This window comes from Lynx rufus, unplaced genomic scaffold (assembly GCF_022079265.1).
Source record: "Lynx rufus isolate CCGP_SWC_20201006 ecotype Redwood Valley unplaced genomic scaffold, mLynRuf1.p SCAF_19, whole genome shotgun sequence".
NCBI classification, from domain to species: domain Eukaryota; kingdom Metazoa; phylum Chordata; class Mammalia; order Carnivora; family Felidae; genus Lynx; species Lynx rufus.
Genome location: NW_025814833.1, coordinates 4,702,906 through 4,719,403, shown reverse-complemented (window position 1 = coordinate 4,719,403; position 16,498 = coordinate 4,702,906). Strand labels below are relative to the sequence as shown.

The 16,498-nt window shown below is 39.0% G+C and overlaps 2 protein-coding genes across 3 annotated transcripts in view; one reads left to right on the top strand and one right to left on the bottom strand.

The window, feature by feature from the left end:
• Positions 1–7,964, bottom strand: part of ATG4A (autophagy related 4A cysteine peptidase) — a 57,286-nt gene extending 49,322 nt beyond the window's left edge. Inside the window, exon 1 of the mRNA XM_047082100.1 lies at positions 7,906–7,964. Within this exon, the coding sequence (XP_046938056.1) occupies positions 7,906–7,915 (10 nt within the window). The 5' untranslated portion in view covers positions 7,916–7,964. The remainder of the gene's footprint in view (positions 1–7,905) is intronic.
• A 198-nt stretch (positions 7,965–8,162) lies between these two features.
• On the top strand, positions 8,163–16,023 carry PSMD10 (proteasome 26S subunit, non-ATPase 10). Of its 2 annotated transcripts, none has more exons than XM_047082078.1 (5): positions 8,163–8,330; positions 10,754–10,852; positions 11,822–11,968; positions 12,063–12,150; positions 15,072–15,165. In XM_047082078.1, exons 1-5 carry the CDS (start codon positions 8,217–8,219, stop codon positions 15,077–15,079), a joined length of 456 nt encoding a protein of 151 aa, XP_046938034.1. In that variant the 5' UTR covers positions 8,163–8,216; the 3' UTR covers positions 15,080–15,165. The 2 variants fall into 2 exon arrangements, with proteins under 2 accessions (XP_046938034.1, XP_046938033.1); XM_047082077.1 differs by having other exon boundaries at positions 8,166–8,330; positions 12,063–12,229; positions 15,072–16,023.
• Positions 16,024–16,498: the final 475 nt, after the last annotated feature.

The window sequence follows — 16,498 nt, the reverse complement described above, 5'->3', positions numbered from 1 at the left end:
CACTCTACCCGACTTTTAAATTTATTATAGAGCTATAGTAATGAAGACTTTGGAGTACGGCAGAGTGACAGACACATAAACAGACACATGAATCAGAACAGAAAACCCAGAAAGAGGCCTATTCGAATTCAGCATGCTCATTTTTTTTTTTTTTTACCATGGTACAAAAGCAATTCAATGAAACTGAAACAATTGGATAGCCATAGTTTAAAATGTTAATCTCAGGGCACCTGGGTGGCCCAGTCGGTTAAGTATCCAACTTCAATTCAAGTCATGATCTTGTGGTTGTGAGCTCAAGCCCCACATTGGGCTCTCTGCTGTCAGCACAGAGCCCACTTTAAATCCTTGGTCTCCGTCTTTCTCTGCCCTCCCTTGCTCGCGCGCACGTGCTCTCTCAAAAATAAACATTAAAAAAATTTAATCTCAACTCAAACCTCACACTATATACAAAAATTACAAAAAAATGGATCATGGACTTCAAATGTAAAATGTAACTATAAATCTTTTAGAAAAAACCTAGGTAAAATCTTTGAGATCCAGGGCTTAATTAAGAGTTATACATAACAACAAAAGCATAATCCATAAAAGAAAAAAAATCGATGAATTGGACTTCACCACAATTACGTTCTTGCTCTGTGAAAAATCCTATTCATAAGATGAAAAGACAAGCCACAGACTGCTACTTGCAAATTACACATATGACCAAGCATTGTATCTAAACTATATAAAGAACTCTCAAAACTCAACAGTTAAAAAAAACAAACAATGCATTTAGAAAATGGGCAAAGTACATGAAGAAACATTTCATGGAAGAAGATACAGGGATGGCAAACACACAAAAAATGTTCACTATCATTAGCCATTAGAAACATTCAAATAAAATCATAAGGTATCAAGCACTATGCACCTATCAGAATAGCTCAAATAAAACAATGACAATACCAGTACTGGCAAGGATGCAGAGAAACTGGAACTCTCATACGCTGCTGATAGGAATGCAAAATGGCATAGCCACTCTGGAAAAAGTCTGTCAGTTTCTTTAAAAGCTAAACATATACTTACCATATGACCCAGCAATTGCTCTGCTGGGCATTTATATCACAGAAATGAAAATTTAGGTCCAAACAAAATCCTATACTCAAGTGTTCATAACAATTTTATTTATAGTAGCCCCAAACTGGAAACCAAAATGTCCCTCAATAGTAGAAGGGTTCAACCTAACCCTAGTTTTGGTATATCCAAAGCATGGAGTACTTCTCAGCAATAAAAAAACAAACAAACTATAGATATACCTATCAACTTGAGTGGATCTGAAGGTCATTTTTATGAAGTAAAAAAAAATTGGAAAAGTTACATATTTTATGATTTCATTTGTATAAAATTCAAAAAATGACAAAATTATAGAGAGAGAGAACAAATTAGTATTTGTCAGGGGTACAGACAATGGCAGTTAGTGGTAGGTGTGACCATAAAAGGGCAGCTTTCTAGTGATGGAATATTTCTGTATCTTGATTGCTGTGATGGTTACGCAAATCCACTCATGTGATAAAGTAACACAAGACTGTGCACACACATCATTCCAGTGTCAATTTCCTGCTTTTCATATTGTATTATGATTATATAAAATGTCTGGGGTAAACAAACTGGAGGAAGAATATATGGAGACTTTTTGTACTATTTTTACAACTTGTGAGTCTTTTATTATTGATAATAAAAAGTTAAAAGAAACCACTTAGAAGGCAAATAACTCAGAAAGAAGAAAGTGGAAGCTAAAACCCAAGGAACAAATAAATAAAATGTTTTATTGTAACAGCCAGTTTTATGAAGGGATAGATTTTAATTTTTTTTAATGTTTATTTATTTTTGAGACAGAGAGAGACAGAGCATGAACAGGGGACGGGCAGAGAGAGAGGGAGACACAGAATCTGAAACAGGCTCCAGGCTCTGAGCTGTCAGCACAGAGCCCAATGCGGGGCTCAAACTCACGGACCGTGAGATCATGACCTGAGCTGAAGTTGGACGCTTAACCGACCAAGCCACCCAGGCACCCCTGAAGGGATAGATTTTAAATGGGGAAGGTTTATATAGGCCAGTGACATGCAACACCAAAGACATTTATCTGTAAGATCAAAACGTGTTTAAAAAATATTAGGGGTACCTGGGTGGCTCAGTCAGTTAAACGTCCTACTTCAGCCTAGGTCATGACTTTGCTAGTCTGTGGGTTCGAGCCCCATATCAGGCTCTGTGCTGTCAGCTCAGAGCCTGGAGCCTGCTTCGGATTCTGTGTCTCCCTCTCTCTCTGTCCCTGCCCCACTCACACTCTTTCTTTATCTCTTAAAAATAAACATTAAAAATTTTTTTTAATATTAGAGCCACAGATTAAAACGTCTCCTCTTAAATCAGGCAACTGTCAATTATGTTTGCAATAAGCCACATAAACTAATTACATCTTTAAACAATGAAAAATGAATTGCGAAGTACCTTCATGCCAGTTGTTCAAACTTTATCCAGTAAGTGGTAGGGATGGAGGAGTTTCATTCTGGTTAACCCAGAATATATCCCTGAGACTATTATATGGTTAATTGATTCACATTCACCCTGTGTAAGGTATCCTCAGGTTTGCTTCACTATAGAATATTTTCATTTCCAGTTATGCTATGAAAAGAATATTTGCACTGAGTAAAATATTTTGTGATACTTATCACCTTTCTAATTAGAAAGGAGCACCTGGGGGGAAATTAGCTCTCTCTGCACTGTCCAAAATGATAAGCACTAGCCACATGAAGCTGTTTAAATTTAAAATAATTAAAATTAAATAAAGTTTAAATTTTAGTTCCTAGACACATTTCAAGTGTTCAATGTGAATAGTGGCGATTGTGAAAATTAAAAAAGGGAAACATCAATAAAATGTAATCAAGAGGCTAGAAGGGGAGGTGTGTCAATCACAGACCCCCAACAGGAAGAGACCTATCTTGTATTCCCATCAGAAAGAAGCCTATAGTTACTATCCCAGCAGGAGGAAGAACGATTTTCTCCTTGGGTGGAACCAGACCAGCCAATGAGAGACTCACAATTCAACCAGTAAAAAGCCACTACACTTCAAACTCCCAGGTTACCCCAATGGACTTTTTGCTTAGAACAGCTCCTACCAACTCCCCCCTTTTCCTCTACAAAAAGAGCCTTCCTCTCTTTTGTTCTCCAGACTTGCCTATGGTTTTGCGGTAGCTTGCATGTCCTGAATTGTGATTCTCTGCTATTCCTTAATAAACCTATATTTGCTGTTAAAATCACTGCCACTTTTAAAGTTAACACTACCAAACTAGAAGAGCATAGATACAGAACTTTTCCATCATCACAAACAGTTCTATACAACAGCGTTGTTCTAGAGTGTGAAAAACATGTCATTTCCCTACAATCAGAGGTAGAGTTACAGCCCAAAGAGCTACAGGAATTAGTATTGCATCATCTGAAGTTTTCATTAATACATAATTTCATCTTTAGCAATACTGAGCAGTATGTTGCAGTGGTTAAGTGCTAGGGCTTTGGGGTAGAATAGTCCTGGATTTCAACTTTAGCTCCAACTTTTACTAAATTGTGTGGCCTTAGGCATGTTAGATTACGTCAATTCTCTGAACCAGCATTCTCAGTTTTAAATAGGCGGGGACTGGAGGGACAATAGTACCTACCTCATAAGGTTGTTGTGAAGGATTAAATGAGATAAGACCAATAACTGACACAGGTGATCTATAAATGTTAGTTATCCTTAACATTATTAAGTCCAGAAGATGAACTTGGCATGTTTTAGGACCTACAATCTAGGTGACCAGTAGAAAAGCCAATAGGAAACATTCAATCATAAGAGCAGCAAGGGAGTCAGTCCCAATAGGGGCCTCTTTGACTCTTGATAGATAAACAGTAACCACATTGTTCCTTCATAACTTGGGGCCAGAGACAAAAGGGACCTTCTCCCTTATACATCTGTTTATCTTTCAGCTTTCAAAAAGCCAAGGGGTACCTTACCCTTAGCCTTAAGGGACTCAGAATTGAAAGTTAACCGCCATGTTGCATCAAAATTAAAAAAAAGAAATAAAAATAAATAAAATAAAAGTACAGCACATCATCTATAAAAGATTACCCAAACAAGTCACTCAGTAGGAGAGGTACTTCGAATTGTTTTTCCAGCTGTTTTTAACAATCAAATCCAATTCCTTGATGTATTATTAAGGTAAAATGTTACTATATTCACTCTTGTGTGAATACCATACGCCAAGCCTGCTGTATTTCTGTAATCAACAAGATAAACATTTACTGAATACCTACTACATACAGGACACTTTTACTCTACATCAGCCCATCAGCAAACTAGCATCTGGCAGGCCAAATGAAGTCCACTTGTGTTTTTTTCTATGGTAAACAAGGTAGTAATGATTTTTACATTTTTTAACTGCTGGGAAAACTGCCCTCAACCACTATTATCAAACACTGAATGGCTCTGGAAATTAGCTTTTGCTGAAGACTTGATAATGTTCCTTAATCAATCCAATCTAAAATAACAAGGCAAACAGCCTTCTTTTTTGAAAGTTACACTGCAGGGGCGCCTGGGTGGCGCAGTCGGTTAAGCGTCCGACTTCAGCCAGGTCACGATCTCGCGGTCCGGGAGTTCGAGCCCCGCGTCAGGCTCTGGGCTGATGGCTCAGAGCCTGGAGCCTGATTCCGATTCTGTGTCTCCCTCTCTCTCTGCCCCTCCCCCGTTCATGCTCTGTCTCTCTCTGTCCCAAAAATAAATAAACGTTGAAAAAAAAATTTAAAAAAAAAAGAAAGTTACACTGCAGGAAAGTCATTTCAACAACTAACATTGTTTGAGTCAAAAGCAATGTCCACATGCTTTATACACTTCCCATGCTCTCACAAGTCAAAACAACAAAGTCACAATGAGATACCACTTCACGCCCACTAGAATGGCTATAATAAAAAAGGTAGACATTAACAAGTGTTGGTAAAGATACAGAGAAACTGAAAGCCTCATGCATTGCTGGTGGGACTGTAAAATGGTGCCAAGGTGGTAGAAAAGAGTTTGGCAGTTCCTCACAAAGTTAAATAGAGTTGCCTTGTGGCCCAGCAATTCTACAAGTAGGTATGTATCAAGAGAAATGAAAACATGTCTGCACAGAAACTTGCACACGAATGTTCATAGGGAAGCATTATTCATAATAAACAAAAGGTAGAAACCACCCAAATTCTCATCAACTGATGAACAGATAAATAAAATGTTGTAAAACCATACGATGGAATATTATTCAGCCACAAAAAGGAACAAAGTTACTGATAAATACTAAAATTTGGATAAATGTCAAAAACATGCTATGTGAAAGAAGGCCGACACAAAAGACCACATATTGTGTCATTCTGTTCATGTGAAAACCCAGAAAAAGAAAATCCATAGAAAAAGAAAGTATTGGTTGCCTAAGGCAGGGGGTAGAAATGGGGAGTGACTGAAAATGAGCACGAAGTTTCTTTCTGGGGGATGGAATACTTTAGCTAAGACTGCAGTGAGGGTAACACAACTCTAAATTACATTAATAATAATCAAATTGTACATTTTTTAAAATGCATAACACCAAAAGCATGGCCTACAAAAGAAAAAATTATAAATTGGACCTCACCAAAATTCAAAACTTTTGCACTTCAAAAGACACCATTAAGAAAATGAAAAGACAAGCAATAGACAAGAAGAAAATATCCACGTATCATCCATCTGGCAGGGACTTGTATTTAGAATACATCAACAATTCTTACAACTCAACAATAAAAAGGTAATAAAGATCATAACTCAATTCAAAAGTGGAAAAAACATATGAACAGACACTTCACCAAAGAAGATACACAACTGACTCATAAGCACATAAAATGATGTTCATCATCATTAGTTGTTAAGGAAATACAAATTATAACCAGATAAGTTATCATTTCATACCCATTTAGAATGGCTATAGTAAAATGACAGACAATAACAAATGTTGGTGAGGATCTGGAGAAACAAAAACCCTCATTCATTGCTGGGGGAAAAACAAAATAGTGCTGCTGCTTTGGAAAACAGTTTTGCAGCTTCTTAAAAAGTTACACATAAATTTGCCATATGTTCTAGTAATTCCACCCTTAGGTATCTACCAATAAGAAATGAAAACATATGTCTACAGGGAGACCTGCACACAAATGTTCTTAGCAGCATTAGTCATAATAGCCAACAACTGGAAACAAACTATTAACTAGTAAGTAGACAGACAAAATGTGTCATAGCTATAAAGTAGAATACTGTTTGGCAATAAAAAGCAATGAAGTATCGATACATTCTACAATATGGATGAACCTTAAAACTATTATGCTCAGTGAAAGAAGCCAGGCATGAAAGACCACATATTGTATGATTTTATTTAGATGAAATCTCAAAAAAGGGCAAATTTATAGAGACAGAAAGTAGATCAGTGGTTACCTGGGGCTGGGAGTGGGAATAAGAATTAACTATAAATAAGCATGAGGGCAATCTTATTGGGAGAGCGAAAATGTTCTAAAACAGATTATGGGGATGGCTGCACTACTAAGTAAAGTTACTAAAAATCATTTGATTGTACATTTGAAGTGAGTGAATTTTATTCTATGTAAAAAATATTTCAATAAAGCTGTTAAAAATAGGAAAGGAACAGTAAGGAAAACTGGGTGAAGGGTACACAGGAATTCTGCTCTATCTTTGCAACTTTTCTATAAAACTAAAGCTATGCTGAAATTTAAAAAGTCAGATAAAAGTTAACAAGGGTATGTTTGTCGGTTGATATCAGTATTTGGCAGTACCTATCAATGTGAAGAGACGTTTACAAAGATGAAATAAAAAAATCTCATTACAGATCAGCATTAACAGATGAACATTTGACATGATTCTTACAATGGGGAACATTGACTGTAATCCCCAATTAAACCAAATGTTATCCCCCCAAAAAAGAATTCCATTATTCTTATTAGTAGTCCTGTATTACAAAACAAGTACTCAACTATTATTTTATTTTTGGATTTCATCAATAAACATTTGTTGAAATTTGTTTTCTGTCTTGTTATATACGTGCCTACAAATTATCCTCAATTTTGCCTTTTGGCCTGCAACACCTAAAATATTTACTATCTGGCCCTTCACATAAAGTTTGCCAAGCCCTGCTCTACACTATAACAGGATACATACAAACATTATCAGTCTCTTTCTTGAGTGTATTCTTATCATTACCTAGTTTTGGCATAACGCCCTCCTGGATATGCCTATAAAGGATAAGCCTTGCATCTCTTCTGCTATGGCACTATTTGGGATTTCCATAAATAGAAACACTATTAGCTTAATATTTCTAGCAAAGCCTCCAGGCCATCGTTGTTATCATGACACTAAAGGGCCAACACCATACCACAATATCAAGACTCTCATCGAGTTGTGATGTCACCAGACCATGGACTCACCGAGGTCAATTAGATATCAAGTGGCTCTTACGGCCTCACACCCTGCCTTTGGCATCACCCTGGCACATCACCTTACTATGGAGGCATATGCCATCACTGCTGTGACAGAATTCTGCCCTGATGCCGCTCCGCCAATATGTCAGAATAATTAACCCCTACTTCTTTCCACTCCTTTGGTGGCGGCAGAGAGGGGGAGGGTAGCCACAGCCATCCGCACAAGCTCAGGAGGTAGTCCTCAGCTCCTACTGTTGTCCCTTCCGCCTGCCACTGCAAGTCACAGGGCCCCCGTGGGACAGGACCTTCAGGCTCCCATAACTCTCTTGCCAGGACCCCGTACCCGTTTCTCGTGGCCGACTCAATGGCCCAACAGTGACCACCCACCCCGGTTCCACACGAAGCCGCTCCCCGTACCTGACTCCATTCTCCAGCTGTCATCCTGGGCCAATTCCACCGGCCACTTGACTACGGCGGCCGCAAGGACCCTGGGACTTGTAGTTCCGCACTGCTAGGGGCAGAGCCGGCGACAGCCGCAAAGGCGCCTCCCTTCCCGGAATTGCCCTCGAACTGCAACTCCCAGAGGCGCCCCGCGGTGGGAAAGGGGCAAAGGCACGAGAAAGATCGGTGATTGGTGGAACTCTGTCGGCTCTTTTGATTGGCAGTCAAGGCTGGGGACGTTCGGCGGTCGTTGGTCCGGTGTTGCACGGAGATCCTGGAAAGGCGAAATGGAGGGGTGTGTATCTAACCTAATGGTCTGCAACCTGGCCTACAGCGGGAAGCTGGAGGAGTTGAAGGAGAGGATCCTGTCTGATAAATCCCTGGCTACTAGAACGGACCAGGTAAAGGAGTTCTGGGGCCTCTCCGCAGGCTGCCGTGTCGACCAGGCCCAACGTGGCCGCCTGGCCTGGCCCAGACGGAGGCCGGTTCCGTGAGGGCCAGATCCCCGCCCCCGCCGCCCCATCCTTCCCCGGGGTCACCTCAGGACTCGGGATCGGGCGGTAGGAGCTAGCCCCGCAAACCTCTAATATTTGGGGGAAGAGGAGGCCCATACTAAGCACGCTAAATTTTGGATATTTCTAGAACGTTTACCGCGTTTCTCAGAAGTGCCTACTCTTTGAGATACCCGTGAGGAGGAGATGGAAAGCTTTTTTTTTTAATGTGTTTGTTTACTTTTTCTAGTAAATGTATACAATGAAACATGTAACCGAAAGCCAATTCTCTGGAGGGCAGTTTAGTAGGAGCTGGGGATAAGGTCGAGTGGAAGAAGCACACGTTGTTAAAGTAACCCTGGATCATGCGTCCGGTAGCATTGTCCTACGAATACTCAGGAGAGAAGTTTACGTGGGGCTTTCAGAACATAGAATGGCAGGACCTGATTCAGTCTCCCTCAGAAGAGTGATTGTTGTAATTGGAAAGGTTTTGCAAAGGAGAGAAGGTTGGTTAAACCTTGAAGGGTGAGTGAGATTTTCTTAGAGGGTGAAGGGGCATTCTTAGGCGGAGGTGGAACAAAAGTGAATGGACTTTGGGAAATCTGCTCTTCGGCTCAAGGGACCCCCATGCTTTCATCCTGCGTTTCTAGAGAGATTCACTGTGACCTCAACAAGCCAACAAATATTTATAGATTGCATTCTACATGACAGGCACCCTGCTAAGCACTAGTCAGACAGCATCACATACTTGTGAATCCCCATTTTGTGTCTTTGAGAAGAGTAGAAGTCAGGAGAGTTTACTCTGGAACTTTCCTTTATTGCTTAACCTGAAAATGGCCTTATCTTTATTTAGTTTACTTTCATTATGATCTGATCGTTTTTAATACTTTTAATTTAACTTAATAATGTCAAATGAAGTTTTAATAATCTATTCATCAAGTCAATGGCATAAAAAAGAGGGAAGCTATTCAAGATCAAGAGACTTAAGAACCAACAATCCTATGCAAATTATGGGCCTTGTAAGGAGCCTCATGGAAGCAAAGCAACTGTTAAAAAAAAACATTTGGGGGACTACTGGGGAAATCTGAATACAGACAGCTTTAGATGTTATAAAGGAGTTAGTGTTAATTTTTACTGGTGTAATAATGGTCTCATAGCTATTTTAGACAGCATCATTCTTTAGATACTGAAATGTTTAGGGATGAAAAGTCATAATATTTAGGATTTTTTTTTTTTTTAATGTCATGGAGGAAACTAAGTGAGGCAAATATGACAAAATACTAAATCTAGGTGATAAGCATATGGGTTTCTATTATATTCCCTCTATTTCTATGTGTTTGAAATTATTTTATAATAAAGTTTGAAATACCACATTCTTTTCCATAGAGCTAAGAAATACAGCTGTCACTGCAAAAAGGAAATTCCCTTTGAGAGAAATAACTAACTCCTAGCTTATTATTTTTTAAAAGCAACGTTGCTGTCTAATTTTGTGGGTAGCATGATTTTTAAATGATTATGTGGATAATCTCAACTAGTTGTATAGACATTTCTTTCCCATAAGATTCATTTGTTCTTGGGGGGCCTGAGTGGCTCAGTTGGTTAAGCGTCTGAGTTCAGCTCAGGTCATGATCTCACAGCTTGCGAGTTCCACCCCTGCATTGGGCTCTGTGACAGCTCAGAGCCTAGAGCCTGCTTCAGATTTTGTGTCTCCCTCTCTCTCTGCCCCTCCCCTGCTCTCATGCTCTCTCTCTGTCAAAAAAATAAATAAACATTAAAAAAATTTTTTTTAAGATTTGTTTTTTTTTTTTTTACCAGAGTATCTAGAAATTTTGTGTCAGACAGGGGTTTGTGTTCCAGCTTCACCATTTAATAGCTATGTGACCTTGGACGAATTGCTTACCCTGAGGATTCTTAGTTTCCTCATCTGTAAAATGAGGCTCATGTCCACTGTACAGGATCATGGAGATTAAATGAGATGATGCTTGCAAAACTCCTAGTGCAGTGCCTGGTATAAAAGAACATAAATAATATAACAGTAAATAGCCAAAGCTTTTTTTCTGCCAAGCCTTGAAATCAGTTTCTTGCTCTGCCATTTTCATGGCTGTATTCTGCACAGAATTACACCTGTCAGTGGATTCTCCTCCATGTTACTAAAACCTTGGTGTCTCTTACAGCAATAAGTAATATAGTTTAGGGACCTGAGGGTCCAGGGCTCTCTACTTCTTGTTTCCAAACTGTAGGTTTGCTGGCCTCAATATTAATTTTTTATGCTTTCTTACCTTCTATTTCATCTCAAGAATGTTGATCTTCTCACTTCTCTGTTTCCCGTGCAGGACAGCAGAACCGCATTGCACTGGGCCTGCTCAGCCGGACATACCGAAATTGTTGAATTCTTGCTGCAACTTGGAGTGCCCGTGAATGATAAAGATGATGTGAGGACCAGGCAGAGTTGATAAATGCTCAAGTTGTCTGTAGCCTCTAGTCTAGTGTTCACTGAAAACTGAGTATTAAGCTCACAAACAAAATTGAAACCTTTATGACTAGGCAGTCACAGCAAGGGGCCCTGGTGACCAGGCACAGGACTAGAGGTTGCCTTATTTTAGAATGTTCATTCTGCCATTCAAACCCTGGAGGTTAAGGTTAACACGCAGATTAAGGCTATAATACTACAAATCCTTTTTATTATGTTGGGAAGTTGTGGGGGGGGGTTTTGTTGTTTTTTTTTGTTTTTATTTTGTTTTGTTTTTGGTGAATACGACCTGAATACTTAGGGCTTGGATATCCTTTTGTTGTTATAGAGAGATTTATTGTAATGATATTGGCTCTATTAAGATAAAACTTGTGAAGAATAAGGATGGAATTTTTTGTAGGCAAAGATTCCTCTTCAAGGATACTCACTGAAATAATACTTATAATAGCCAAGAAATAAAAACAATTTAATGCAGGAATGGTTGAGTACAGTATGAATATCTCTACAATAAAATAATATGCAAGCAATAAACATAAGAATCCAAAGAATAACATGCAAAAGTCTCACAACAAAACGATAAGTGGACATTGTGGGAAATGCAAACTCACAGAACTTTATATCCTGCCATCCCAATTTGAGAACACATTATATATATATATATATATATATATATATATATATATATATATATTATATATATATATATAATTATTTCTGTGTTAGGGGATTATGGGTGGTTTTTTTCCCCTCTGGTATGCATCTACTGCCCACATTCTCTGCAGTGCTTAATGAGGGGAAAAGAATGTTATTTTCTTAAACCGTTCACACACAGCTTTGTGTAAACCTTACCTGCATGCTAGTATTAATCCCTGTGCATTTCCTCTATCACCCTCCCCGCCCCCCGTTTTTGTGCTGCCTACCTCTTTCACAGGCAGGTTGGTCTCCACTTCATATTGCTGCGTCTGCTGGCCGGGATGAGATCGTAAAAGCCCTTCTGGGTAAAGGTGCCCAGGTGAATGCAGTCAACCAAAATGGCTGTACTCCCCTACATTATGCAGCTTCCAAAAACAGACATGAGGTAGGGTTCCATTCCTTGGCTGCCGTTTTTGAGTTCTGAAGCTGTCTATGGCCACAAACCGATGCCTGCGTTGTTTTCTCCTCCATCGGTCCAGATTGCTGTCATGTTACTGGAAGGCGGGGCTAATCCAGATGCGAAGGACCATTATGAGGCTACAGCAATGCACCGGGCGGCAGCCAAGGGTAACTTGAAGATGATTCATATCCTTCTGTACTACAAAGCATCCACAAATATCCAAGACACTGAGGGTAACACTCCTCTGTAAGTGACAAGTAGCAGTCATTTGTATTCTCCTTGACATTAGCCCTCTTGCACTAATTACACGTCGTTTTATTTTTTTATTCTGCTTGGAAATGTAATACATGTGTATGACCAAAAAAAAAGTTGAAAGTACACAGATGTGTGAAGATGAAAATTAAAATTCCCTATGTCATTTTTTATATATTTCCTCCCATTCTTTTGTACACAAATGTGCATATTTAAAAAAATTTGTTTGCAAAATTGGGATAATGCTATGTACGTAATTATATCTTGTTTTTTTAACCTAGTATATCATGAGCATTTCCAATGTTGCTATTTTTAAAATGTTTTTGAATGGCCGTATGCAGTTCCATTTTATGGATGTGCCAAAATTTAATCACTCCTCTTCCTGCACATTTAAGCTTTTTTGGGTTTTCCACGAGTATAAATAATGCCACATTGACCAAGTTCATACAAAAATCTCTGGCCCTCTTGCTTATAATTATCTTAGTATAGACTCTTAGAAGTAGGATTGCTGAGTCAACAAATACACACATTTTAAGAGTATTGCTAGGTATTACCAGGTTGCTTCCAGAGGAATTGTATCATTATACTCTTCCAGCAACAGTTTGAGGGTGCCTGTTGCCCCCTCACCAACACTAGAACTATTCTTTTGTTCTATCAGACATGTTGCCTCGTAGTTATCACTTACATTTTTTCATTTTCAGGGAGGTTAAACGTTTTTTAATGCCTTCAACTAATTAGATTTCTTCTCTAACTTGTACCTTTTTGGGTTCCTTTCTCTGTTTGCTTTTGGGGGATTAAATTATTTTTAGTGATTTTTTTTAAGCTCCCTTGATGGACATACTAAAAATGTTAACCTGCTGTGTTACTTGAAACTGTTTTTTTCCCAGTTTGTCCATGTTCATTATTGTTTTAAAGAACAGAAGTTTTTCAACTTCTAAGCAGTCAAACCTAGTCATCTTCCCTCAGGAATAGAAAGTCCTTTCTCACCCTGAAGTTAGTTAAATACTTACCTATATTTTATTATAGGCTTTTTTTTTAACATTGCATTGGTTTTGGTTGACAGTTACTGTTTCTGTCATATCCATCTGGAATTGATTTACATGTGTGACCTGAGGCCGTCCTCTGTCTTGGTATTTTTTTCTGCATTACTTGGCTACTTTTCTTCCTTATTGGGTGGTGACTTTTTTGAACCAGAAATTCTATGAATCTCCTTTTTAGTCTAAAGTGAGATTCAGTTCTTTTAAGTACCGTTTTCTTAACTCTTAGTTTTTTTAAAGTTTTTAAAATGTTTGTTTATTTTTGAGAGAGCAGGGGAGGGGCAGGGTGGGGGGGGAACACAGATGATCTGAAGCAGGCTTCTTGCTGACAGCACACAGCCCGATGCTGGGCTGGAACTCATGAATGGTGAAATTATGGCCTGAGCCAAAATCAGACGTTTAACCGACTGAGCCACCTAGGCACCACTTCACTCTCAGTTATAAAAGTCTTTTCTCAGGGCACCTGGTTGGCTCAGTCAGTTAAATGTCTGATTCTTGCTTTCAACTCAGGTCATGATCTCATGATTCATGGGTTCGAGCCCCACATGGGGCTCTGTGCAGAGCCTGCTTGGGATTCGGTCTTCCTCTCTCTCTCTCTCTCTCTCAAAATAAATAAATAAAATTTAAAAAATAAATACATAAATAAAAATCTTTTCTTTAGTCCTGAGTGACTCTGTTTAGAAAGACTTGCAATTTCTAGCTCTTTTCTCCATAACAAGGAGGAACCCGAAGAGTCAGGCAGGAAAGGGTCCTGGGAAGAGGCTAGGATTGAGAGATAGCTGGAGACTGTTTACTCAATTCAAGCTTAGCCACTTAACCAACTATATCAAATACTTACATTAGGTAACTTGGAGAAGTAAATTAACCTTCCTGAGTCTTACTTTCCTCATCTGTAATATGAGAAGAATAATTCCTTCCCCACTACATTGTTTTGAGGCTTAAATAAAATAACATGAGATGTGCCTAACACCCTGCCTGATAAACTGTAAGTGCCTGCCAAAGTTTCCCCCTCAGTTACTGCTCAGCTGTGTCATCACAGGCAAGGACTCTAACTTCTGTCACAGTTTCAACTGTAAAATGGTGATAATAGTACTGTGCTGACTTACAAGGTGGATATAAGGATCAAATGAGGTAAAATCTTTTAAATGGTTCTTTGAAAAATTTAAACCACACAACTTGCTATTAGCCTGTTATACAGATTGGGGCTTTTCTAAACTCTAGCCCTGAATTATTGTGTGCATTCGGTGTAAACCACCCTAATCTCAGGGGCGCCTGTGTGGCTCAGTCAGTTAAGCGTCCGACTTCGGCTCAGGTCATGATCTCGTGAGTCTGTGGGTTCGAGCCCTACATGGGACTCTGTGCTGACAGCTTGGAGCCTGCTTCGGATTCTGTGTCTCCCTCTGTCTCGGTACCTCCCCCACTTGTGCTCACTCTCTGTCTCTGAAAAATGAATAAAACTTAAAAAACATTAAAAAAATAAATAAAAATTTAAAAATTAGAAAATTAAAAAACACCCTAATCTCCATAAAACATGGAAGTTGCTCTTAGGCTGGCATTTCGATCCCTTCTTGTTCTGTAATGTGTCCAGAATTATGATTTATGATCGGGTATTACAAGGCCGTTCCACTGAATTTTAATTTACGAGCGGTCCTTCCCAGGCAAATTGATTTTCCTTTCCTGATTAAATACCCTGGTACTATACTCCCTAATAATGTGCAGTTCAGACCATGTATCAGGAAATGCTCATCGTTACATGGAGTTGGTAGGGAGTAATCAGTCTTTGTGGTCTTCAATTCCAGACACTTAGCCTGTGACGAAGAGAGAGTGGAAGAAGCAAAACTGCTGGTGTCCCAAGGAGCAAGTATTTACATTGAGAATAAAGAAGAAAAGACACCACTGCAAGTGGCCAAAGGTGGCCTGGGTTTAATACTCAAGAGGATGGTGGAAAGTTAAGCAGCTCAGATTCATTCTTCCTGTGTGCGTCTTGTGCTTGTCCCCAGTGCCCTGGAAGCTAATGTACTCGTGCCCAAGGCACCATCTGAAGATGATGGAGGTCTTCTCTCATCTTCAGTGTCCTATAAATCTGTCGAGTATCGTTCCTGCTGAGGTGTTTGGTCCAAGCTTGCAACTTGCTTTCCAGGCATAGATTAATTGTTGAGATTGTTTTACTCTTGTTGTGTATGATTCTGTACTGAATCTTGGTTAATTTTGAGTAAGCGATTCTGTGGCTGTTGTGAGTCTTTGGCGCCCTCCCGCATACCCTCGAGTCCCCTGTGAGGCAGAACAACCCCAGTAGCACCAGGCCATTTGTCCCACCACGAGTTCCTAGGGAGGTTTTCGAATGTTCCCCCTGTCTGGTCAAAACACATCCTGACTTGTCTCTCAAGCTCACTCAGAAGCCTATACCAAATATTTGTTTTTCTCAACAGTACACTGCAACTTTATTTTTGTTACAGGAGGAATACGTATATATTTTAAAGGACCAAATTTTCCGTTGGAGGGCATGCTACCCAAGTTCGGAATTCATAAACACTAAAATATAATGAAAAATAACAGCCTGTGTACCCATGCATCTTTTTAATAAGCCCTTTTCTTCCAAAATAAAATGTGTTGTTTTTAAAAAGGGAGTTTCAAAGTACCTATATTAAGTCACCGTCCTGTACTGCAAAGAAATGTCAAGCTTGTTACATGTAACAAAAATGAGTTCTGATTTGTATTTCAAAAACCAAAAATAAAATGTTGTTAGAATCTTCCAGTTTTTCTTTCAAATCTGTTAGAAACTTATGCAAGCCTTAAAATCCTTCATAAAGACATTTCTCGCTTTTGCCGACTCCAAAGTCCATAAAATTCATGAAGCTTGAACTGCCACTAAAAATCTTTAAAAATACTCATCTTCTGAATTGCTAATTAAATGTGGAGCAAAAGAAAGTAAGTGGAACCTTGAGTTCAATTTAGGGAAACAACTCAAATGGTTACCAGTCGTAAACTCTAATGGACTCCCAAGTGGCTCTTCAAATTATTTTTTTAATTTAAATCTTATGCTGCAAATATTGCTTAAAGTAAGTGATCCAGGTGAGCCCACAAACTTGGATTAATTTGGGGTCAGAGACTTAACCCAGTAGCTAAAATTAGTTTTGTAAACGTGAACCATGTCGTTGATAGGCAAAACTTTTACATAAATATTGTGAGCGCTGATCTTTACAAATATTAATCAGGGAGGCATCTT